This window comes from Strix aluco, chromosome 3 (genome assembly GCF_031877795.1).
Source record: "Strix aluco isolate bStrAlu1 chromosome 3, bStrAlu1.hap1, whole genome shotgun sequence".
In the NCBI taxonomy this organism is placed as follows: Eukaryota; Metazoa; Chordata; class Aves; order Strigiformes; family Strigidae; genus Strix; species Strix aluco.
The window spans coordinates 63,135,224-63,161,129 of NC_133933.1; the positions used below are offsets into that span (position 1 = coordinate 63,135,224).

The 25,906-nt window shown below is 42.9% G+C and overlaps 1 protein-coding gene across 7 annotated transcripts in view; it reads left to right on the forward strand.

The window, feature by feature from the left end:
- The first annotated feature begins 1,166 nt into the window (after nt 1–1,166).
- ARID1B (AT-rich interaction domain 1B) overlaps nt 1,167–25,906 on the forward strand; it is a 334,093-nt gene continuing 309,353 nt past the window's right edge. For all 7 annotated transcript variants that reach the window (XM_074818828.1, XM_074818830.1, XM_074818831.1 and 4 more), the window contains exon 1: nt 1,167–3,673. In XM_074818828.1, coding sequence (XP_074674929.1) covers nt 1,868–3,673 — 1,806 coding nt within the window. In that variant the 5' untranslated portion in view covers nt 1,167–1,867. The remainder of the gene's footprint in view (nt 3,674–25,906) is intronic.

A 25,906-nucleotide genomic window follows, 5' to 3' on the forward strand; every position in this document is an offset into this window, starting at 1 on the left:
GCATGTAATTCGACATCATAGCATGAAGCTTCTGCTCTTTAATATTTTCACAGTGGATTCAAAAAAGCCTACCTATTCATGATAACATCTTTCTCAATATGCTGCGTTTTTCTCTACCGTTATTATTGAATCTCCTTTTTATCCATTTTGAAATTTGAAAACGTGCTTACCTTTAACAGAGCACATAAATATACTAATTTAAAACAGTGTGGTTTAGACCCTTACTATATTGAAAACATTCGTGAATATCCCAGTTTGCTATATTCATAGCCAAGAATGTGATCTCCCAAATGCTTTTATTAGTTGAACGCAGTGTGTGACTATCACCTTTTCTTAGACTAGGGCATCGTTTGTATTAAAATAGCTATAAAAAACCCTTCAAACCGTTCCGAAAGATGGTTCAAAAATGTAGGTCATCAGCCGCAGCTTTCCATTTGGAGCAAGAGTTACTAGGATTACGTATTTTGGTTTTTTGTGTTACTACGTTTTCACAAGTGTCTTCTGTGTACTGGAAATTATGTTGTTTGGGGAAACAATTATGAGACCGAAAATGTCTCGCTTTCCTTGATCAGCTCCTGTTGATCTGCAAATAAGCGCACAGAACATACTGAGAACAGCCCTATATATACAAGCATCATCAGTGCAAATGACCGTTAGGATTTGGAGACAGCTGGACAATGTGGACAACTGCAAAGATGCTACCGCTGCAGAATTTTAAGTTAAATTTTGTCAGCACACACAGTATATAAATCGGGGGTGGGGGGGTTACGACGGACGAACGGACGGGACGGACGGACGACCAGAAGTCGTGTTTTTCCGTGAAATCGCAGGGGTTTCCCTGCCCTGGGGCTCCGAGAAGTCTTTAGAACACCACAGAGGGGGCTGGGGGGCAGCGTGCGGTCCCCAAAAGTTTGACCGATCCATCTGCTCCAGCACACCTGGACACGGGGCACGGCGTTCGCGACTGCCCCCTCGCCTCCCTCCCTGCCGCCGCAGCGGCCCACGCGGGGCAGTGCCGCCGGCGGCCCCCACCCCCCACTCCTCTGCGGCGGGGCCAGCCCCGGCCCCCCCCCCGCCTCCCCCGGCGGCGTTGCGCGGCCCGGGGCGCCCGGCCGGGCTCGCTTCGACCCTTCCCCTCGGAGCGACCCCCGCCCGAGTTCGGCGTTTGGCCGCCTCCTCCGTCCAGCCCGGCGGTGCCCCGCGGCGGCGGCGACCCTCGGGGCGCACACGGGTGGGACCCGGGTGCGAGCAGGGGCCACCCGAGGGGGCCGCGCCCCCTCGACCCGGCCCGCCGCGCTGCGCTGCCGGCGGCGGGGAGCGGGAGCCGGAGCCGTGCGGAGTCCAGTCCGCGTTTTGCGAGTGCGCGGGAGCGGTCGGGGTGGAGGGGGCGATGGCTGCCGGCGCTGGCTCGCTCGCTCGCTCATGCCATGCTGGGCCAGCGCGGCTCCGCCAGACGTGTGTTTACCCATATCCGGGTTAGAGAGGAAAGGAGGAAAAAAAAAAAAAAAAAAGTTTCATTTAAACCTGAACAAAAAACTTTCAACATGAAATCACACAGCAGGAACAGGCACGGACCGTAAGGCGTTCTTACCATTTCTAATCTCAATCACGGACTCGGGGAGGGAAATTTCTCTAATTTGGTGCGAGCGGAGCGGTCCGCAGGGGATACTCTTGGCTCAGTCAAGCCCCTTTCCCGGCCGCTGCTCTTTCTGCCCCTCTACTCTCCCTCCCCCCACCCCTGCTCGCCCCCTTTTTTGAGAGTGAGGGTCGATTTTTTTGCTTTTTCAATTTTTCCTTTTTTTTTTTTTTTTTTTTTTTTGCTAGTTACTATTATCAGTACTCATTTCTCCGGACTCGCAATGTTGCGATGATCATGGCCGCGCAAGTCGCAGCGGCTCCGGCGGGTGCGAACAACAGCAAGGGCAAAGCCCCGAGCCTGCCGGGCGGCCTGGGCCCGGAGCGGGGCCCGGGGGGGGCCGGAGCCGCCGCCGCCGCGGGGGCTCCCGGGCCGGGCCCCGCGCTGGGGGTCGGAGAGGGGAGTTCGGCCGGCGGCGGCAGCAGCAGCGGCAGCGTGAATAATGTAGATCACCATCTCCTCCACCACCACAGCGAGCCGCTGAACATGGCCAATAACGCGGCTCCCGCCGCTGCCGCCGGTAACAACAACAACAACAACGCCAGCGGCGGCGGCGGCTCCTCCTCGGAGCCGGCTCTGAAGGAAGGTGGAAGCTCCTCGGCGTTATCTTCATCTTCTTCGTCTTCTTCCTCCTCCTCCTCCTCCTCCTCCAACCCGGGCTCGGCCATGGAGACGGGGCTGCTCCCCAACCACAAGCTGAAGAGCGTCGGAGGCGATCACCCCGCCGCGCCGCCCCACCACCACCATGCCCACCACCCGCATCACCATGCCCACCACCACCATGCCCACCACCCGCACCACCACCACCATGCACTACAGCAGCAGCTAAATCAATTCCCGCCGCCGCCGCCGCCGCAGCAGCCGCCGCCTCAGCACCATCCCGTGCAGAATAACAACAGCAGCCTCGGCGGCGGCGGCGGCGGCAGCGGCAGCAACAACAACGGCGGTGGCGGTGGCGGCGCTGCTCAGCCCAGTGCAGACATGGAGCAGCAGCAACATGGAGGAAAAGACAGTGTTTTGGGCGCTCAGGCCGAGCCCCCCCAGCAGCCGCAGCAAATGCTGAATAAAGGCGCCGACGAGGAGGAGATGCCCGGCAAGATGGGCGAGCCCATCGGCGGCCGCTACGATCACCCCGGCTTGGGACCCCTGGGCGGACAGCAGCAGCCCCAGCAGCCGCCCCCGAGCGCTGGGAGCGGCGGCGGCGGCCTCGGCGGCGGCGGCGGCGGCGGGAGCGGGGGAGGCGGCGGCGGCCCCTCCGCGGTGGGTGTCTCGGAGTTCAATAGCTATTATGGCAACGCTGCCCCTGCCCCTGCCAGCAGCGCTACGGCGAGCCGCGCCGGGCCTTGCTTTGATCAACATGGCGGACAACAAAGCCCCGGGATGGGGATAATGCACCCCACGGCGGCCCCCAACAGCATGGACCCCCTGCAAAACTCCCACGAAGGGTACCCCAACAGCCAGTACAACCACTATCCGGGCTACGGCCGCGGCCCCGGCGGCGGCGGCGGCGCGGGCGGCGGCGGCGGCGCGGGAGCCGTGGCGGCGGCGGCGGCGGCGGCGGCCGCCGGGGCAGGCGGCGGCGGCTACGGGGGCTCCGCGGCGGGCTACGGGGTGCTGAGCTCCCCGCGGCAGCCGGGCGGCGGCATGATGATGGGCCCCGGCGGCGGGGCCGGCCTCGGCAAGGCTGCTGCCGGCGCGGCGGCGGCGGCCGGCGGCTTCGCGCGGTTCTCCGGGCAGAACCAGCACCCGTCCGGGGCCACCCCTACCTTGAACCAGCTGCTCACGTCCCCCAGCCCCATGATGCGGAGCTACGGCAGCAGCTACCCCGACTACAGCAGCCCCAGCGCCCCGCCGCAGCCCCAGCCCCAGGCAGCGGCGGCCGCCCCGGGAAGCCAGCAGGCAGCGGCGGGCATGGGCATGGGCAAGGACATGGGCGCCCAGTACGGAGCGGCGAACCCGGCCTGGGCAGCGGCACAACAAAGGAGTCACCCGGCGATGAGCCCTGGGAACACCGGGCAGGCCATCAGCAGGACCCAGGTAACCCCCCGCGCTCGATTCCTGACGGCTCCCCGCCTCTGTGCCACTCGTGTCGGGGCCTTAGTTTCTTTATAATTCACTTTTTTCCTCCCCCCCCAGCCCTCTCTCTTTTTTTCCCTTTTCCTGCCCCCCCCCCCCCCCCCCCCCCCGGCCAGTTCTGCTCCTCGCTGCCTCGGTAGCGAGGGTGAGCAGCGCACAATGCGCGGCCCCGCTGGGGCTGGAGGCATCGGAGTGCGGCTTTCGCTGCCGAAATTAGGCTGTTCTCAGACCCAATTAATATTTTTTTCCCCTCCACTTTGAAACGGCGACGGAGAGAGGCAGGGCCCGGAGGGCAGGCAGCTTGGGACGGGGGCGGGGGGGGGTGATTTTGTAACCGGAGTGTCGGACCCGGGGGGCTCCCGGGAGATAACGTCCATTATCTTTCACGGGGCTTTTTTTTTTTTTTTCTTCCTTTTTTTCTCTTTCTAACCTGTTATTTTTTTGAACAGAACGAGTTGCGCCGTTGCACACTCTTAGCGCTTTAGTTTGTCGCTGATGGAGTTACCGCAGCGAGATCCACGGAGCGCGGCCGGGCTCCTTTTTCTGTGGGAAGAGCGCGCGCGCGCGTGTGTGTGTGTGCGCGCGTGTGCCCGCGCCTCAGTTCGCGCGGCGCGGGCCGGGGCGCGTGGGGTGCCCCGGGCCGGTGACCTTAAGGGGACTTGCCCACCAGCAGAGCGCGGGTGGGTGCGCGCGCGCATAACTGCGCTTCTCTCCCCAAACACACGCGGAAATCCAAACCGGGAGGGGAAAAAAGAAACCCACCCCCCCCCCCCAAAAAAAAATACCCCGGGGAAAAATAATAATTAAAAAAAAAAAAAAAGAACGAAAAGCCTTTGGCGACAGGGAGGGGGCGCGGGCACCGCGCGGGCCCCGCCCGCGCCCCCATGCCCCAGCCCGGTAACTCCGCCGATCGATGGGTGGATGGATCGATCGATAGACGGGCGCGCTGGTCGCGGGGCGGCGGGCCGTGGCGCAGCGCCGTTCCGGGGCAGGCGCGGCGGAGCGGAGCGGGGAGCCGGCGGGCGGGCGGGCGGGCCCGAGGAGCGGCCGGGTCTCCTCCGCCAGGTTCGGAATTTGAATTGTGGAGGTAAACTGGCTGCAACCGTCTCCAGACAGCTGCCTCCGAGTTGACATCTAATCTGCCATCTGATTGGCTCCCCGCTCGCCATTGGGCACCTCGCGCCGCTGATGTAAATAGAAGTGCTGAGCGGCGCAGTCACAGAAACCCCCGCCACAAATAACACCCGGCAGTCGCGCCGGCGGGGCGAGGTGGCGCGGGCGGGGGAAGAGGCCCGCACGGCCCCGGCCCCGGTCCCCGCCGTGCCGGCCGCCGGCGCGGGGAAAAAACAGGGGCACCGCCACCCCCCACCCCCCCCCCCGCCCCAATCCCGTTTGGTTAGATGGCGTGGCTTTTCTGGGCATCGATTTATTTATTGTTTTAGATTTTTAATTCCGTGCTAATTGGAGGCGGTAGGGGAGTATCTTGTAATAACATAGCGCTTGGACGAGGATTCGGGATTTCAAGTTGCGCTCGTGCTTCTAAAAACATTTTGTAATGTTGCAGCTCATGGATATTATGCAAGGGATTAGATTTCCGTAAAAAAAAAATAATAATGCAAATACTAATTTCATTACATTTCTGTTAGCTTGGTACCTGACCTATGCATGCCTCTAAAAAAATCTTGTTTGCATGTAGTTGCTCTAGGTGAGAAAACGCCGTGTATTGTACAAAGAAGGGAAAAAGGAGCCGCTCTCTCAGAGGTTGCATTTGTTTCATCTCTGCAACGAATCCAGATATGCGGGGGGAAAATGTGCTTTTGCGTTTGAATTGTGGTTAGAATACTTCAAGAAGCATCGGGAGTTGTTGATCTCACTATTTTTCTACACAAGTGTGAGATTAGGCTTGAATTCTCAGTAGGAAAGTGAATTGTGTTCAATGGAGTAATGTATTAGAATTGTATGCATTTCTTTTCCCTTCAATAAGATCTTTCTATTAAGAACTCTTAAGTCTTTTAATAGATTTTAACAACGAGGACTGACAGGAACAAATGCAGGTGTATGCTTTTGGGATCTTCAGATGGCTGGATCTTTCCATAAAGTAATGAACAGAACCTGGAGAAAACATCACTTGATATTGTGATCGCTTAATATTAATCCCGAAAAAATAATAATAAAAACCCTGGATGGGCTGGGGATGTGTGCGTGTTTATCTACTTCCGACAGACCACTCCTGTCACATTTTTAGTTTTTATTCCCTTTCCTTTCTGTTTCTTCCAGGGAAATAGCATTTTTTGGCAAGTGTTAATTTTCACCTTTTTTAATTTGCACTGATAAAAGGGTCACTGGAAGCCTTAAGGTAATGTGGCCTCATATGCATAACCTTTCATAATTAATTTAAAAATATTTGCATTGTCTGCTTTATTTTGAACACAGGTAGATCAGATTTTGTGGCTTTAAAAGCTAGGAGAATTGTCATCAGATTGTCATAGTACAAGTTAGTTCAGAGTGCTATTTCTTCACGGCAAAAATTGTTTAAAGTATTTTATTTTTATTGGAGGAGTGAGAGTAAATTTATTATGTCCTCAGCATGACCCTTAGAAATACTTCCTTATATTTATGGGTTTACGTCCTCTCTCACAGGTTTCTTTTTTTTTTTTTTTTTTGGTACCGTAAGAATTAGGATGCAGCTTAGAAAGAATAGTCTGGCAAGGGCATGATTTCTTTTTTTTAATTATGTTTTTCTCAAAATAATTGTGATAAAGGCAAGTCATCAGTGTTCTTTATATTACGATTTTTCCATCTAACCAGTAAGTGACTAAGAAATTTTCTTAGATTCTAAATTAACATTTTTTAGAGTATAAAATAGATTGTGTCAAATAAAAAATACTTACCGTTAGCTCACAGAGCACAATTATTTTTGTACATTGTTTTTGATTTTTAATTCCCACATGTCAATCTCCATGTGTGTTATATCATTAAGTAGAGAAATTGATTGCTTTTTGAAAGAGAAAATGGAAAATTCAGTCCAGCATTTGAACAGAAAACTTCTCTTTATCTTTTTTAATAATCATCTGTGTGTATACTCTCTATATGTATATACACACATTAGAATATACTCACTTGTCATGTGTCTTTGCAAAGCAGATGATGATTGGCCCCTACGCCTATAAGAAACTATTGTGCTGTGAACAGAGGAAAAGGACTGTCGGTAGGCTACAACATCTGAGATACTTGTTCAGGAAATTCTTGCTTCAGCATGGGTAATTTTTTCTAATATGCAGAACTGTGCTGTCCCACTCTGAAGTGACCTCTGTGTTTGTCCATCCTATTAAATTATTTAAGAAAATTCTGCCTCCATTTCATTTAATCACCTTACCCAATCGTGAGATGAGATATAAGCTTGAAAAAGAGGCCTCTTGTTTCTGAAGAAACACACGTTTTGCAAGCAGATGGATATTGCTCATGCGGATACATTGATTTGATTGTGGAGGAGTTGCGTGATGCTAGTACAGTACCTTGTCATTCAGTTATTTTGATTATTGATTAATTCCTTGGCAGTGTACAGATATTTAGAGTCCTGAGGCTCTGTTTATTCTTCACTTCTGATTTGCACTGCAGTAGCTTAACACATTAGCTGGCCTCTGTGTGTGTGCTTTATATACATCTTTCTCCTTTGTGCATGTGTGTGAGATTTACATACACTTATGCACAAAGAGAGAACCTGGGTCTTTTCAGGAGTACCTGTATAGTGTAAAGTATATAGCAGGTGTTATAAAAAAATCTGTTGAGCTGCTCTGAGTTTGTGTGTGTATCAGTCGTTTGTTTTGCAGTGGAGAAACTCAGAACATGCCTGATTCTGCAGCTCTTTTTATGCCAAATAGATTGGGAGTTCTGGCTAAGCCAGGGCTACAGAATCATGTCCTGTGCCTGAAGGCCATTAAACAGCTGTTAGCGTGGTGAATAGATTCTTGATGTCTCAATGGGAGAATAAAATATATTTTTCCCTGTGCATTTTCAAATAAACAGTTTAGTATTCACATAGCTTCTGTTTAGAAGTAGCAAATAGCAATATTCTCAGTTAGTAGCATCTATATATATATTACGACCGTATATTTGACACTTTGTGGTTTGGTGTTCAGTTATTGGTTTCTGTAGTAGCGCTTATGCCTACATGTTGAACAGCAGGACCCTGTGTACGAGATACAATAAAGAAAGAGAGATGCAAACCTGTCTGCTGTATTACTGCCTCCATCGTGTAAGGATTCTACAACTAAGCAGTCAGTGTCTTTTTGGCATTCTGATTCAGATCTGTGGGGATGAAAACCGAGGCATTTAATCCATTGCTAAATTTTCTGGTTATATATGTAACATAAAATTTTTGAAATTACTAAGCACGGTATGTTAGGTGATGCTGTTTCATTCTGAAATAGTATCTTAGTTAAAACTAGATTAAATTCGTGCAATGAAACCTAGTTTCAATAGCTACTGATAGATCTTTCTTACTTTTGCACCTCAAGTATTTTATCATAGGTATTTTGAAATTCTCATTGTTAACATGAAAATGACAGTAGTTTATTTATCCTTATGTCCTTAAGATTGTACCTGTGTCCTAACTAGTTACATTTCAGTACTTTTTCAAAATGTGCCGTTTATCAGGAGGCTTTGAAGATTCTCTGTGGATATGTAAAGTAGTGTTGCCACACTTGCTGTGCATGCATGCTCAAGGCTGCAGAATTTCAGTAGCATGTGTTTGTGGTAGGCTAACTTGTTAGAATATATTTCAGAATCGTGATTATTAAGGTACTTGGGAAAAAAACCTTTATTCTTTCAATTTTGGGGCTATTTACATAGTGCTAAATACATGTTTCGGTAGGACTGAATGAGGACTTTAATTAAACTTAAATTAAAAGTATACCTTAGCGGTTTTCAAATTTGGTTTGAAAACTAGTAATAGAAAAGTGGTACTAAGCAGTCTTGGTTTTGTATTGCTTGGTGCTGAGAGAAGCAAATAAATGTGATACATGAAAATCTTGTGGAGCCAATTGTATTAGAGTAAAATTTATTTTAAAGAAGCCTTACCTGTTAATAAATTTAAATACTATTTTTTAGTAAACCTGAAAGGTTTCTGTGCATACGATGTATGTTTTGCCATTCAGATTATAAGGTTGCCATTTGAATTTTTCTGTTACCCAATCGTACCTATTCTTGCTCAGTTTTACACACAAATGCTGATGTGCTGGCACAGTGCTGAAGTGTTGGTGTTGCGGGGCCGGAGGATTTCTGTTGTTGTACTTCCAGTTCTGGGAGTGTGACATCCAGCGATCCACTGGGAACACATCCGCTCCAAAAGGGCCAAACCCATCCAGGGTGGTGTTCCACTGCAGTCGAGGGATCCTCAGGGATGAATGTATCCCAAGATACCTATGTAATTTGTGAACAGTGCGTTTTGGGGACAGTAGATGGCTAATTTGTACAGGATTACTTTTAACTAACTTCATTTCCTCGGTGAAAACGTTCCAAGTATGTTTGATCTTTACACTACCTTTCTAGTTTGCCTTGCACTGGAGTAAAAGATAACTCTTGCTGTTGTACAGGGTAGGGAAACTGGGGCATATAACATTCACCTTCCTTCAGGCAGGCGTACCTTGGCACAACTGAAAACAGAGGTTTCCTAGAAATAAATAGGGTTTTGGTGCCATAAACTTTAGCTTTTGAATAAATCCAGTCTCTGTGAATACATTCTGTTCTCAAAGAATTTAAGCTTTACAGGCATCTATTCAAACAACCGAGAAGACAAATGACTGAGCGAAACGAGGGATTTGTCTGTTGTGTCAATATAGACACCTTAAACTAAAGGCAGCGTCATCTAAAATTCGAGTATTCCTTGCACTGTTTTATCATTACGTACTCAATGTCATCTATATAAAGACACTGGATTTCTCATAGAAATTAAACTCTTAAGGAAAATTGAGTTGAACAAGTGCCCAGGAGCTTAGCTAGTGTTGCAGAACTTGCCTTCTGATGAATATGATGTACAGAGCACAAGTATGTGCTGGGGGGATGTGGGGGTGCACGCACAGGCTTCCTTACCACCAAGTCCGGTTGTTTCATCTGGCAGATAAATTGTCTTCATTTTTAAACTGAACAGAGTTGATGCAGAAATCACAACTGTTGGGTCTTCTTTAAAGATTGCTTTTCACATGGGAATTGTTCTTACTGCAAATATAAAGTACCTTTTAGGAAACTTTGTATTACCTTTATAGGTAGCTTGCTTCATCTGAAGGCACCTGCAACTATTTAGGAAGTTGTTTAACCTAAGATCATTATCCGGATGCTATTATCAAAATGTTTCATTTATTTTCGTTAAAACCAATGTGAAATATGTGTAAAAGTTTTCAGCAGATATGATTTGAAAGGGTGTTGATGTATCATACATTTATATTCCATGTATAGTGGAAATGTTAATTTCCGTACAAACTACCAAACCAAGCCACGAAGCAGCTGAATTTCTGAATGGGTAGTGGCCAATTTATGGATATAAAGTAGAGTTTGATGGTTCTGCAGTGTGTGTAAGGAATTGCTTTCAGTACAGAGGTATCAGTGTTTGATCGACTTGCATATCACTTCTTGCATTTGAGTCATGGTGGGTTTAGTAACTATGTCAGAAGGACTGAGCATGTGTAGAAGTATGTAATCTATTTATTAGTTTCCTTTCTCCAGTTTCAGGAACTATTAGTTAATCTTTTGCACCTGAACTTGCCCAATTGCCAAATGGTGTTCTGCATTTAAGAATTCATTGCTGTGCTGTCTTCCCCCCTGCTTTATAGCCTTGTCAGACTTGAAAAGGTACTGAATTTAGGTTTGTGATCTGATAATTGTTTATGAAGACATCTGAGTGATAGGCCCTCTGACATTTCCATCTGTAGGACAGTGTCACTGGTCTTCCCCCGCTATCCCCACCAGCCTTTCTAACCATTGTTGGGGGGGGGGGTGGGGTGGGGTGGGGTGGGGGTGTGGGGAAGGAATTTTCTGCTAATCTTTTTTCTGCCTTTTAAAATTTTTTTTGAAAGAAATTAGATGTACATGGAATTTTTGTTTGTTACTTATTTTCTTTAGCATGTTTGCTAACAAATGATAATTGTGAAAATGGGAAATACTCTTCATGTATACCCCCCCTCCCCCCTTTTTTTAGGAGGTAGTGTTAGTTGTGTAATGAATAGGGTCTTCTAAGCTTCTACTTTATACTGTTAGGATTTTTTTTTTTCCTTGAGAACTTTGTTTGGTATTTGTTTTAGGTATCTACTTACCCAAAAAATAAATCTTTGGTAGCAGGGGTTTTTGTTGGACGTTAGTAATTTTTTTACCTCTGTTAGTTACAAAATGCTTTTTATTCTGCCAAGTTACTGAATCAATTTATTTGCTCTTTAAAAGACCATGTGGCCAGGTTCACTATGAAGTTCTATTGTTGCAGCTACATAGTTAGGTTCAGGGAATTAATTGCATCCTTGACTAATAGCTGTTGTGGCAAACCCCTTTGTATTTAGCTTACCATTGGGGTGGTAGTGTATCTGCACGGGCAAAATAACAGCCTTTATAAGTAGCCTCTCCCGAGGGGTTTACAGGTATGGTTAAGATAGAAGTAACTCACTGAGTTTTTAACAAGGTATAGTTCCACAACATGTTTTGGTCACGTTTTAAAAGTGTGATCTGTGTTACGTAGAAAAGAGAGGGCTGTCTTGCTGTAGCACAATCCCTGGTACAGCTGGCTTTCACAGAAGGACCTGATGTTTGAGCATGGTTGTTTTTTGTTTGAGTAAAGAAAGAAAATTGGTTCAGAAAATCCCAAAAGGAGAGAGGCTGTTTTAAAACATAATTGTAGTCGTGTGTGCCATTCCCAGTGTGGACCTGGCTTAATTCACAGATCGACTGAAGTGGATAGTGCCTTCTTTACACAAGCAGTGAATTCAGCCATAGTAGGTAAATTATGTGACTTCAGGAAAATGGTATTGGTAGAGGATTGGTGCAGGAATTCTGGATAGCTGTCCGCTGGCTGCATGATCTAAAGGTAGCTGGTTTCACTGTTGGATACCTTGATTTCCCTATGTTAAAATAATGATAATATTTGCCTTATTTAATTATTTGAGTTTGATGTGCAGTTTTAATTACAGTGTCATGCAGAATAATTAGGCAGCTTGAATCCTTGTTATGTGTGAAGGTATCCAGTCTGCACTGTACCTTCCTCTCTCTATTTGTTTGGATGGGATCTCAGATTAGGTCTTCCCAACATTGATCATGTTACTTGGTTAGCTTGTCAGACTTACTTGTTTGTAAGCAAGATACTGAAACATCAGCTCTGAAAATTTCTTTTGAAAGCACAAGGACAGGATTTGTAGTTCTTAAATTTTATTCTTTTAAAGTTAAAAATAAAGATAAGGAGGTTTGTTTTGACAGCATCAAAGGAATATGCTGGTTTATTTGCAGCCTTTGATTTGGGTGGAATGTATGGAGTTCTGTATTTTTTTGTGTAGCAATTTATGTTGTGATTATTTTGGATATTCTGTTTATGTGAAACGGTAGTATTGACGTCTTACTTTCAGGCATGATTTATGGAAAATAATTGCGCTTTTGTGTTTTGGGTTTTTTTTAATTCAGTGTTTCTTAGTTGCTTGAAATTCCCAAATCAAGAAAAATTAGCATGTTCTTTAGAGCTGTTGCTGTTTTAAGATATTTACAGATGGTCTTAGGGAGAGGCTATTTGAAGAAATCTTTCTGGAAAAATTACAGGTAGGTATGTTTGAGGCTGCTTTAGTTGTGTACCAGCAACAGCAAAATAATTTTACTTGGCAGTTTTACTTAGATTTGAAAGTCTGTCCTTCCTATAAACAGAAAGGTAGACTTCTGTGAGGCAGGTGACTTCATGGTGCCCTGTATTTAGTGGTCATGAAGTGTGCCAGGAATACATAGATAGCTGTTAGCTGGTTGTATTCTGTTTTCCGTAATGTGTGTTAAACCGAAGTTTTGTTTGACTGAGGAATTTCCAGCCTGCTGAAACTCTGACTGCCGATGGAGGTTTCCCGGGGAGGAGAGGAGAGCAGGCTGGGTTCTGGGGCTGATTACAAACGTGGTATTTGTAGCGTCTGTAAAAGTTTCACACATGAAGCAAACTAGTTAGCTTGTATAGTGTCACATGATCAAAATATTTTTCCCCTTGCCGCTGCCAGAAGCTATCTATTGCTTTTCAACAATCTCGCCTGTCGGGCAGCAGGCCAGGGCGTGCGAGGCGGCCCCTTACGTGAGCTGCTCCATTCTTCACCTCCCCGGCTGGAGTGCCCTGACCTTCACATATGGAGATTAGCCATGTGCTCCCTCAATTGAAACTTGCTGCCTCAGGAAGAAAGGGTGTTGGTTTTTTTTTTTCCCTTCTTTTTTTTTTTTTCTTCTTCTTTTTATTCCTCCGGGAATTTGACAGCCATTCATCCCTGACCTGGGCAGAGGTAATGCAAGGAAATGGGATTCAAATGGCGTGCGGGGAGGCAGTGTGTGCAGGCAGGTGCTGTCTCACCTGCTGTAGCCCGGGAGCTGTGGTGGGAGGCCCGAGTGGAAAAGGAGAAGTTTGAGGAATATTTAGTTTATTTTGAGCAATAGTTCTCAACTGTGTGTCACTTAGCTGCCTTTCGAAGGTGGTTTTCTCCCATGCGACTCTCTGCCATCACTTCTTCCAAACAACATTACGTAGACTATTTATGGTGGTTTTCTTTGTGACACTTTTTTTTGACATTTAAAAATGGTATTTTTGCTACTGAAGAGGTACTGTATTTGTTTGTTTTGTATATTTTGGTTTACAATATATATTTTTTTCTTTTAAACCCTGAAACTGACAGGTATCACTTGTGATAGTGCCCCCCCAACCTGGCACAAAACCATTTTTCCTGCTAACAAACTGTAGGAGCTACTACTTTGGTGATGTTTTTGAGATTTTTAACTTTCTGTAGCGTACTCTTTTTGTTGTTGAACATGTGGTATGCAAATATAGGGGAAAATAGTGCTACAAGTATTTTGTTGTGGTTTTTTTAAGTATTAAAAACACATTTTGCTTTTCTAATAAACCCCATAACCAGACCTTTTAATGTTTTGATATAAATAGCAATTAGACTAACTGAGATCCAACTACAACGAAAAGAACCCATATAAAATCATTCAGAAGAAAAGTTCCCAACTTAATTGAGCTCTTCCTTTATAGAGGAGGGGCTGATCGGGCAGCATCTGAAGCAACTGTCTTGTGTTTTAGAACAGTCTTGAAGTGCTCAACATGTTGGCGTAGTTACCAACATTTAAAAATAAAGATTTTTCCAAGAACTAGCTAAGGATCTGAGGGCTACTGCAGTCTAAGCTGTCGAGAGTTTTGTGTGTGAATGCTGGTGACAATCAGAACGCTTTCTGGACGAATTGAGACCCTCAGAAAGTTTCAGATTTAGGTACATGGGTTGGTTGCCTCATATATTGGGGTGTAGCATTTAGAAATTTGGTTGTTCACAAGGAACTTGCCAAATGCAGCATTTTGTGAATGAGCAGTAGAGAGGGATTGTGTGCCCCAGGAAGATTTTGCATAGCCTCCCAGTCCTCCTTTTAGTTCTTCACAGCTCATTTTAATTCTAATAGTAATAACAACACTCTTTGTTATTAGGAGGAAGGTCAGGGAGGGCCTGAGTGATCTGTTACTTTGGTAGTGTGGTTGGCAGGATGGTAGATGCATTGCTCTACTTTTTCTGCAGATACTAACACTATTATGTGTCAGCTCTGTTGTGGGATATGGTTGTTCAAGGCTTTTCCTCTGCATTTTCTCCTGCAGGGAGTGAGAGATGTATTTGTGGGTTATTTGCGTCTGTCTCACTTCTTTCCTTCCCGAAGTTATACTACTTTCTTTTATCCAAACATCGTAATCTTTTTTTTGCTCCTTCGTCTTGCTATACTTATTTTTCCTTCTTTAGAAGGAAATTCCCATTTTCCTTACTTTCCAAATCATTGGAGTGATTGAAAAGCCATTCTTACTGTCTTCTGCCACTTTACAGTTGCACGAGAGTGAGTAGTGTGACCATATATCCAGGGAGAAAATAGCTTTTGAGTGACCCTGGTACCCATCCCTCCCTCTGACTTGCATTTCTCTGTCCTCCGAGGAATCTGTGCACAAAACTTGTTGGGGAAAGAATGACAGCAGGGAAAGTGCCTGTGATAGCCAGCTTCCTCTGTAGGCTCTTCTAGTGACCAGAGGTCAAGTTGCATCAAAAAAAAAAAAAAGCCACCAAAAAACCAACCAAGCAAGCCCCCAAATGCTGGCAGGACTTGGCAGTGTAATAGGAGGAATCATACAAGTAGTTACCTGTGGGTGATGGAGGTGGGGTTTTTTTCAGGCTCCTCTAATGCTGATCCTCTAAGTAATAGCAGACTTGGAGAAGAGAAAAGAAGGAATCAAAGGAGACAATGAAAGCTGGAACGTTGATGTGTGCAGTTTCTTTACTTTTTACCTGGTGTGGCAACTGTAATTAAAAATTTCTCTTTCTGTATTTACCCGAAAGATATTTGAAAAGATGTCAGCATGAAAATTGAAGTGTGGTGTTGCTGTGTATATGGAAAGTGTAGAAAAGACAGGAACCAAGGAGAGGAAACGCTTTGCGTGTAATTGTCTATATTAAGCAGTGAATGTGATGTGCCAGATGCAGTCTATGCAATTTTATAGTATCTGATATTTCATTTCATAAATTTATTTTCTTTTTAATTCTTGTCAGAAGATGGGGGCTATAGAGACAAGCAAGCTGCCAATGGTAGTGGCTTGTTATTCCACCGTGTGGTATTTTCTTTGGGCGGATGTAACTTGTTAAGACAGTGAATGAAGCTTGTCAAAAAAGTTAGTTAAGGTTCCATTGTTCTAGGAAAATACCTTAGGAATTCAGAGAACAAAGGACAATTTCTTCTTGCTTGCTAGTCTTCAAATTGTATTGCTTTGCCTCTAAGAAGACGTAGATGTTTATTTCAACAATCTTGTTCCTTAAAAAAAAATCCCAGATTTATCTGTGATAGTTACTTGTCTTTTGGATTTGAAAAAGCTGAGTCAGACTTACCCTGTTTGTTCCTTCTCTGTACTCCTGGTTTTTAGCATTCAGTTTAAATTTTTTCTTTGCTTGGGGTTGATGTCTACCTTGAAGAGATGGAGGAAGAAAGTAGGTGCTTTTTGTTAACGGCTGCAGCTGCTTATGGCATCTTAACAGAAGGTTCAAATAATTATGATTTCTGACGACATGTTTACTTTCTTGAAGTCCTTGAACTTGCATATGGTTGTCTGTCTTGAGCAAGTTGTCGCAGCCACAGTGCCAGGAATAGGTAGAAATGCAGGTTTTTTTTCTCCAGAAGTGGCTTATATATCCTATCATAGACCAAAGGAGGCAATGAACATGACTTTTTTTTTATTCTTAGGGTTTTTTCCAAACATTTATCTGATACTGAGTATTCAGTAGCATGTTTTGTCTGTCATTTTTAGATTAGTTCTTGGGAATAAGCAGGGAATATTTTTTAAAATCAAGTTAATTCTTTAGGCATCCATCAGAAGATCCATTCCTCAAAAAGACAGTTTTTTATTCTTCTTTGCGTTTGAGGATCGGGGCTGAAACAAAGAGCAAATTAGCAGGAGAAAGCTTTTAATATATAAATGTATAGGAAAATATATTGAACTATATGGAATGTGCCTTCTGTGTTGACACCCAAGCCAGAATTTCTTCGGGAAAATCTGAAGAAAACTCGAAAACCTTATTTGTTTACCTCTGCATTCTTTGGTATCGTTTTGTTACTCTCCTTGGGCACTCTTTTATCGAGTTTTGTGTTGCTAAAAGATGTTACACCAAAGGGTGAGTCTAATAGTTGTTTGAAGCTGATCTAAGTCTTCACTTCTGCTGAAAAGACCAGTCCCACCGTTTTATCAGTTCCCTGCTGCTTCCCTTATGTCGTAAGGTGAGTCGCATCAGCTCGCTGATTTCTCTGAAAACTAATCCTGCCAAACAAAACCTGTGAATGGTTAGCTTTCAGCCAGATCATTGAGCTGATCTGACTTGCAGCACAATCTTTCCAGCACTGAGGTAAGTCAAGGGGGAGTGTGAGGAGTTCAGTTGAGGGTGGGGGGTCAGGGCAGGACAGCCCTTTTGATGGTGGTACAGGCTTGTATCAGTTTAAAGTCATCATGAGACTGTGTCTTGAGTGTAAAATTATTCTGTAAATAATGACAGATATTTAATTTTTCAGTGTTTCTCTGGAGCAGGGAATCATTGTTATCCCCCTCTTAAAAAGGAAAGAAGCTGAGGCAGAGAGTAAAAGTTTTTTGGGTTTTAGTGGGGTTTTTTTTGCCAAGATGATAATTATACAGAATGCACTCATTGCAGTGGCCAAATAAGCCTTCAGTATCTTTGAAATACTGGATTTTGAGGATGGGACTCATCTAACCATATGTATTGTAGGCATTTATACCTGATCTTTTCGTGTGGGCTTTTCTTCTCTTTGGTGTAAAGAAATAGTCATTTCTTGGTGTGAATCATCTCATCTTAAAGTAGATATGTAATGCAGGTCTAATGAATCATGCTCCTAAAGTTACATGTTTTTCCTCTTGCTCTAAAGAAGGTTTAAGCCGATAAGCTCAGGTGTTGATGTCAAAGGGCAGGTGAAATTAATTCCTTCCGCTATTTATAGTGTTTTCAAATCATACAAGCAAATGACTGCAGACTTCTGTTGGAGTTCTGGACTAACCTTCCTCTCCTTATCTTGCTAACCCATTAGAACTAAAGGTTTTAATACCCATTTCCTGTTAAGCTTAATACATTTGGTTTTTGTTGTCCTTTTTAATAATACCTATTCAGAGTTTTTCCTGCTGTTGCTTTTCTTTTGATATGTTAAATTTTTCTATGTAAGAACTGACAGTGTTTCTTTTCAAGCATATTTGCAGACACGGGGCATAGTGGCAAATTTGAAAGTATCAGGGTGAATTTCCAGATCAGTTGACCTTAACGCTTAGGTACGCAATTTCTGTACAGAGATGCAAGCTTTTGATTTGGAAATAGGGCAGCAGTTTTGTCGAGTAGATGCTGCTTCACAGTCCATTGAAAACTCTTTGCCCGTTGCTGGCACTTCAGCTGCGGCGAAGTGGGCGCCTCTGGGAAGGGGCTGCTGTGTGGTCCTCCTCGCCCCATGCTGGTGCTCCCTTCGTCTCGGTGGCTCTCCTGTTGGTTGCTCTGGAGGGTCTGTTGGTGGGGCATCACACAGGGCAGCAAACCTGATGAGAACTTTGGCAGGGCTGAGGGGCTGTGCTGGACATGGGGAGGAAGGAAGGGGCAGCCCAGTTGAGGGATCTCTGCCGTCAAGGATGCTGGTGTCCGTGGGAGCATACAAGGCATGTTCAGTGTGCTACAGATGTATTCCAGAACCAAAGGGACAAAACCTGATGTAATGCCTAGGGATGAAATTTTTCAGAAGTACTGAAGAAAACATGGGGACGCCTACCAATCCTGCAAAGAGCTCTTTTTGGCAATGCAATTTTTTACAAAATGGTGAAAGAGGAAAAAACATGTTTTGCAAAAGAGATTCACCTATGCATTCTGCAAAATGCTTACTGTAATCCTTAATTATCTCTAGGGTCACTTAACCTTTCTTAGTAGAGTATTTAAAATGCCCAAACTGAAGTATTATTGCTATTAATAATTTTGCTGACATCTTTGTGGCAGGGTGTCGGTGCTTTCCACTTTTTGGAGGCTGACATAACTGATATTTCTGTTTGCCCCCTTTTTAAGGGATCTTTCTCACAAACAGTGACAATTTATTTGGCTTAAGATTGGGTTTCTGAGCTCGGTATCCTCTGGAAAGTTGCTTGTTTTGAAAAGATTCTGAAGAGTCTTTTGTAGTTTTATAGTTTGTATGTCTTCTATGGTTCTCTTTTATAGTCTGAAGTTCAACTAGTGGCATGGTTTTTAGATGTACTTTTTTCCCTCAAGTGTGTATGAGGGGAGGAGGAAGCATGGCTTCCTCAAGGGTGACTGAAATGTTTTAACTTCTATAGCAAATGAGGTGAGAATGAAATTGTCAGAAGGATAGAGACTAAATTATTGAAGCACTTGACTGTTTAAAGTAGCTGGGGATGTACTATAAAAGGTGCGAGTCTAACAGTCAAATGTGTAAACAGCACCTTATTCTTCCCTTGTACCTGATTTCTCACCACTTGCTTTATATGATGAGAGCCTAAATCAGTGTGGGAGATATCGCAGCCGTTCTTAAAGTGTTAGTTTATGATGCCTTCACCAGAAGAATAATCTATTACCATATAGGATAGCAGAGAGAAAAGCATTTTCAAGGAAGATTAATTGAAGTAATTCATCACTTTAAAATGAAGAAGGTTCATCAAACAAAAATAAAAGCTAAGTATTTTATGCGCCTCTATTGGAATTTGATAACCATTTGTTTTTCTAGAAAATATATATGGACCGGGCACCTAGTGCTTGTCTACACAAGGAAATGTAATGGTACAACTATGTGCTATAATTATATGCTATAATTATACCAATATAACTCCCTATGGAGACACTCTATACCAGAATAAGAGTTTTCATGGTTTATCTTACTCTGCTTCCAAAGCACGTAAGCTTAAGTGGGAAGGGGTACTCTTATACTGGAGTAAGTTTCCACAGTGAGCTAGTTATATTGGTATAATTATGCATTTTTTCCTTCAGTGTAGACAAGTCCCTAGTGCCTTTTCAGCTTTGAACTTTAGTTAAGAATTTCTTGGTTGTGATAAGTGTCTAAGCATTTTCATAGTGTATATTTTTATAATGGGACTTGGGTATTTAAACCAATTACTTAGGCCAATTAACAGCTTCCTGGGTTGTGGATAACAATAGGATATAAAAAGGGATCAAAATTCATGTTCCTAGCTGCTTGGATATATCTGCATTTTTTTCCCCCCCTCTGTGGTTTTACAAGTACTCAGTGTACAACGCAACAGGTGGAATAGTCTGTGGCTGTCTAATGAATTCTGTGTTGGACACTTTTTGTCTCCTGTTTCTCATTATTCCTTGAGTTGTGCTATGGCTCTAATTGCCTGCATCTCTATGGATCACAGAAAGGAGCTTCCTTGATGAAGTTGAAAAAAATGCTTCCAAAAATGTTAATTGTTTGGAGAATTGCTGAAATTTATTGATCTTCACACAAGACAGTTAGGACCATAATTGACTTGTTAGGCACAAGTTGTACAAGGAGCAACTCAAATTGGATGCAGAGGGAGGGGAGGGTAGAGGTGCTCTCTTGCTATGTGATGTTGTGTAGAGGAAGGGTGACGCTGTGTAGAAGATATGTTTGGTAGGGGGGATCGCTCTTGCCTGGTTCAGTGGGTACTTAGAGGGGTGTTTATATGGATGATGCTTTGAAGATGGCCATCTCCTCTGGTTCTCTTCTGCCCGTATCTCCTTTGCTGCATAGAGTACAGCACATCTCATCCTTACCTTCATACCTCCCCAAAAATAAGAATATGTAAACACTTCTTTACAGTATTTTAGCAGTTTCTGCAAAGATCAACGTAAATTTCTTAGAAACAGTTTTTCTTATGTATCTTTACTACTTATGAAATGACTGGTTTGAAAACACTTTTTTTTGTCCTCTTGTTTTTTTAATCAATATTTCTAGTATGTTTGTAGTGTTATAATGCCCATGTTGTCTCATTGTGCTAGAAATTGAGGATTATGACTTAAAATGAAAAGCAAGTTGCAGAAACAGAAGTCTTAAAATAGAGATGATGTAATAACCTCCAAATCATGGAAGAGCAAGGCTAGAAGGGACATCAGGAGGTCATTTAATCCATCTCTCTGCTCTGAGACAGGATAAGATAGACCTAAACCATTCATGACAGATGTTGCTCTGTCCTGTAGTAGTAACAGACTGAGCAAAAAGGAGTTATTTATACATATGCTTCCCCACTGCCCAAAGCTTTGTGTAGGCTGAACTTGTCATAGAATTGATGTGAGAGGATATGTGGATTCAAACAAGAGTTATTTCAAATATCTGAGTTGTTTCTCTTTTTTAGAAACTTAATGTTTTGTGTTAAAATAGTTTAATGATGTTTGTCTAGTTTTGAGTTTAATGCCCATTTCTAATTTTGGCTGGTAGTCTGTTGTTCAGGTGTATTTCTTCTGCAATGATTCTTTTTCTGTGTTAGCTTTGTAACCAGTGTCTCATCTCCTTGGGCATTGAGCAGTTTAGTTTAAAGATGTGTAGCATTTCCTTTTCATACTTGACAGTATTTCTGGTGTATAATCAATTTCAGTTTTCCTTTTTTTATTTGATTTCTTTTTGTGTGAAAGAGCTGAGCAAAAAATGAGGGGTAGGAGTGTAAAGGGAGAAGGGGAAGAATGTATTCAAGAAATCATAGTACTTGGCAGAAGAGCTGGGTTTAGCTGAAATGCCAGGTTAGATATGAAGTGAATAATGTGGCTTTAAGAAAAGATCCTTTTTCTTTGAAGAATAAATAGAATGTACGTTTCAGAATTTTACACATGGTATCTGCAGCTCTTTAATCCTAAATTGAAGTTTGCAAATGAGTGTCAGATGAATAACATCTTTCTAAATTGCACAATACCTAAAATTGGAATTGCAGATACCCTGTTGCTAAAATGTTTCTTCGGGCTTGTTTGCTATATTTTGCCTTTTAGTTATATCAGCTGAGAAACATCTGTCTTTGCTGCTAAATGACCTCTTCTGACTTGGCCAAGTGATTTTGACAGAATGAACTGTCTTCAGCCCTCATCAGCTGCAGGAAGAGGTTGCTGTAAGTTGCAGCCTTGGAGAAGGGAGAAAGATTAGATGTAAATACACTCAAATTGCTGTTTCCCTCAGAAATAGCTTACTCAGATGTACAGGGAAAGATCCCCATACCTGTACTGCTTCAGTGTTTATGAAGGTGGTAATTTTCTCCTTCTTCCCATTTAATCTGATTGTTAATTTTAATTCTGTTCTAGATTTGGTAATTTTAGGAAGTTGGGAATACTGTATCTTGGGTTGTGCCCAAAGGGGGGGGTCATTAGTCATGAATATCTTAACAAATAAAGGAGTTTCTGTGAAGTGCTTTTAGGGAAGCTATGCTGGTGTTTTCACATGGTGGCTGATGTGGGCTCTCTTAAGGACTGAGAAGTAAGAGGTGGGCATAGAAGTGGAAAGAAGCCAAGAGTTTTCAGGCAGACAGAATTTGAAAATAATGGTCTCTGCTGTGAGAGAGGGGAGGAAATTCTATGAATATGGCATAGTCAGGTTTCCTGTTAAGTTACGTTTTCTGGATGAGAGGTACTGAAGAAGTGGGTCAGCTTTTCTGCGTTCATATTTCTCAGACCAGATATGTCTCACATATTGATTTTTAATTTAATTTTAAGTGGTGTGATATTAAAAGAAAATTATGGTTGTATATTGAAAACACATGCCTTCTTTATATAGAAACTGTAAGTTCTGGGTAGTAGCTATACTAAAACCTTGCACTTAATTCTGAACATCCAGAATAATTCTTTGTAGAGGTGTTCATACCCATGATTTAATCCTACTTCCCTATTTCTGCACTTGTACATGTGCATGTGTTATATACATGTGTTTCTTTGTGTTGAGGTTCTCTAGGATGTTTCAGAGTCTGCCAGTGGAAGAATTTGTCCCTTTTGTTGTGATTGTGAAAAGAGCAGTGAAGACTTAGCAATTTTTGCTGGCTTTGAGTGAGAAGTAGGTGAAGGCATTAGGGTTAAACCAGAGTTTGACCTGGTTTAAACCCAGGCCAGAATTTTTTCCCGAGTAAGCCATAGGGAGCTTTGTATTAATATCCAGATATGTTTTTGGAGGTTTGTTCTGTAGAGTTCTTCCCAAATATCTGCAATTTTTTAAGTTTATTTAAAACCTGTGGGTATTAGAGCTGATAATATTTTTAAGTCAGCAGAGCTTTTAATTTTTTGCTACCATTATTTATGTTGCTTACATTTATGTTGATCTAAAAAGCAATATTTTTTTTTTCTTGTCGAAATTAGAGCTTAAAGCTGAACAGATCCCTTAATACATTGAGTTTTTGACTTGCTATATGTGTCTCTTAATGTGGCTGCTACATGTTAAGTGCACTAATAGTTCTGGAATTACCCTGTTGCTGGATGTTCTCATCACCACCACCTTTAAAGGGAAATTTACAACTCCTGTAATATTTGTCCTTCTAATTCTAAAATCCAGATGAAGTATAATCCCAAGAGTGTTGTTTTGCTGTTGCAATGTAATCTTTTTCAGATGATACATGATTTAGTTGGAAACAAATTAGCAGCTATGCATGCCTAAAGAAAGCAATTTAATAAACAAGATTTTTGTAAGACCTAATCAGAATTGTAAAATGATACTTGGGAATCAGTTACATTATACAAAAGAGCTGGTGTGAACGTAGGCATGTGTGTGAATTCATGGTTTCCAATCACATTGTTCTCTCAAGTAATACAAGGGCTTTGACCTTCAGTCTACTGTTTCTTCTAATTTATTACTTAACTATTAGATGTTTTCAATCAATAATGAAAATTTCCACTCATAACTGTAGTTTGTCCTAGTGATTGATTTTAATTTTTATTTTAACTACTGAAAAAGACTTTAAATCACCTGCTGGTGAATTTTTGTTTGTTTTGCTCATTCGCAGAAAGTTAGTTCCATGTTCTTGGCAGTGTCTGTATTGATGAGGAAGATCATTATAAATGCAAAGTAATCACAGGCAGGTACTTAACAAAATTCTGTTGCTCCAGCTCCACAATGTGGGTGTCTAGCACCAGATTCATTATCTGTATCTAGTTGACCTTTGGACTGAGCTGATGCTGCTCGGTATGTCTCTGTGACTGGATTTTTATGATGTTGAACCAACACGATACAGAGACCATTATGGAATGGTGGTAAAAAAAAGATGAACCAGTTAGTTTACAGGTAATTATTAATATTTTGCGCTATTTACAACCAAGTTTTTTCAGCGTCTACAGGAAACGGTTTTAGTGTAGAAAATATGTTACAAGAGAAGCAGTTTCTTGGCAGTTGAAGAAGTGACAGGGCTTCTGTTATAGAGCTGAGTTTGCCTTCCAATTATCCTGATCCTAAATATATCCTTTAGGAATTTTGCATATATTGGCTCTAGCTAGGGGCTTTCCCCTGTTTTCTTATTTCATTAGACCATTTCTTACCTAATTTAAAAAAAAGCTAGGGTTGAAAAGAGAAAATGTTAGATTAATGAGTAAGCTACCTGCTATGAGGCTAGAATACAGAAAGTCTGTGCTTTACACTTCTTTTTAATGTCCCAGTCTGCTATCACTTGGTGTGAGTAGGGTGACTGATTTTTCTCCTTTTCTGAGCTTTTTTTCCTCCTGGTGTGGCAGAAGAATTTAACTCTTAAAACTTTTTGGCAACTATTTCTCAGTGTGGCCAGAACTTTCTGAGCTTCCGTTAGTTTCAGTCTCATGTTACGGCTATGGAAAGGGAAAACTAACTGCTTTTATTTGCCTGGTGGAGTTTTCCATTCTGTTACGCTTTTATGCCTCTCTATCCCAGTACCCTATCTATTTTTTTAAGTGATGGTTGGGTTTTTTTCCTTATTTTATTCATCATGAACTCAGAGACCTGCAAAAAGAGAAGAAAATTGCATTAGAGTCTTTATACCAATGCAACTTATGCTGTGTGCCTGGAAGAGAGTGGCAAGGCACTTTGCAGAAAAGAGTGGAAGATAATCTTTGAGAGAAGTCAGGGATGAGAGAAAGAGCTGTAGGGTGGGAATGGAAGAGGCACTGTGTTTTCTAGAGTATCCACTAGATTCTAGTGTGGTGTGGACTCTGATTTATTCTGGAATTGTGTTTTGGTGAGGTCCATTACAAATGGCAGCAGTAGGTATAATTCAGTTTTTGAAGAGTTGTCATTTGCTTTTTCTGTAATAGTGTAATCTCAGAGCGTGGCCTAGAAATTTTAAATATGTTTCATTCAGGAGTACTTGATGAAATCTAGTGCGTAAGGTTGAATTTGAGAAGTTGAGGGGCTTATTTTTGGACTTAACTTAGAAATAGGTCATTTTCTCAAAGGCATTAATACTGTTCCAAGTGATCTAGCAGAAACTTAAGGTTTTTTTTATTTTTGAAAGATGTTTCCAGACACCTTTTTCCTTTTGAAGTTAGGTCTCTGAAAGTTTAGAGTACTTCGTTACAGCCTACTATGCGATTTCTCCTTTTTAAAACCTTGTAGAGGGTTTTTTTTTTCTTCCTTAGCCTACTCGTTTCTGATTCTTAGCCCTGTCTCTTGTTGATAATAACTGACATCAGTCTCCCCAAAGTTTTCATGTCTTGTTCCTTGTTAAGAGTGCATAGAATACTTATGAGAGTGAAAACCCAGTCACAGAAAGGTGAAGTGTTGTGCCCATGTTTGCATAGCAGGTCAGCTGCTGAGCCAGGAATAGAAGCCCTGTCTTATGACTCAGTGCCCTAACCGCTGGTCTGTCCTGCCTCTCTGGAGCACTGGTCTTTTCCAAGAATGTAGTAGCGATGGGGTATACAAGTAGCTACAGCAAGTATAGGAGCTTTGCTTCCAACTCTGGTGGGGCTTTGAGGCTTAAAATACTGGGGGAGGAAAAAAACTTTCTAGAGGAGCTCCTAGATAAGTTCTGTAAAGTTATGGTTTGCTTTGCTCTGTTTAAAAACAAAAAAGAAAACCTCTAGTTTTCCAGAAGGTTGTGGAAAAAGTTCTACGTGTTTGAAAGTCAGACTCTGCTCTACAAATAACCTTAAGAGTGGCCTGTGATTAAATCTTTTGTATATTCAACAACAAACTCATTTTATGCCACCACAACTATGATAAAATTGAATTAAATGAACCTGCCTCTAAGAAAAGAGACTGAATAGCTGAGTAGCGCATTATTCAATGAATGGAAAACGGGGAGGCTGGCTGAAACGGCTGGGAAATGGTTTTAACATTCTATCAGGCTAAAGAGCAATTCTGTGAAATCACTATATTTGTTTCCCCCCTTCTTCCCCGCCCTCAATTTTTAAATAGCAGTGCTCTTCATACTGTCAGAATTCAGTGTTGTGACACCCCTACTCAAAAGTTATGACAGCAGTGTAATGACAGCTACTGCCTCTTGAGAATCAATCAGGC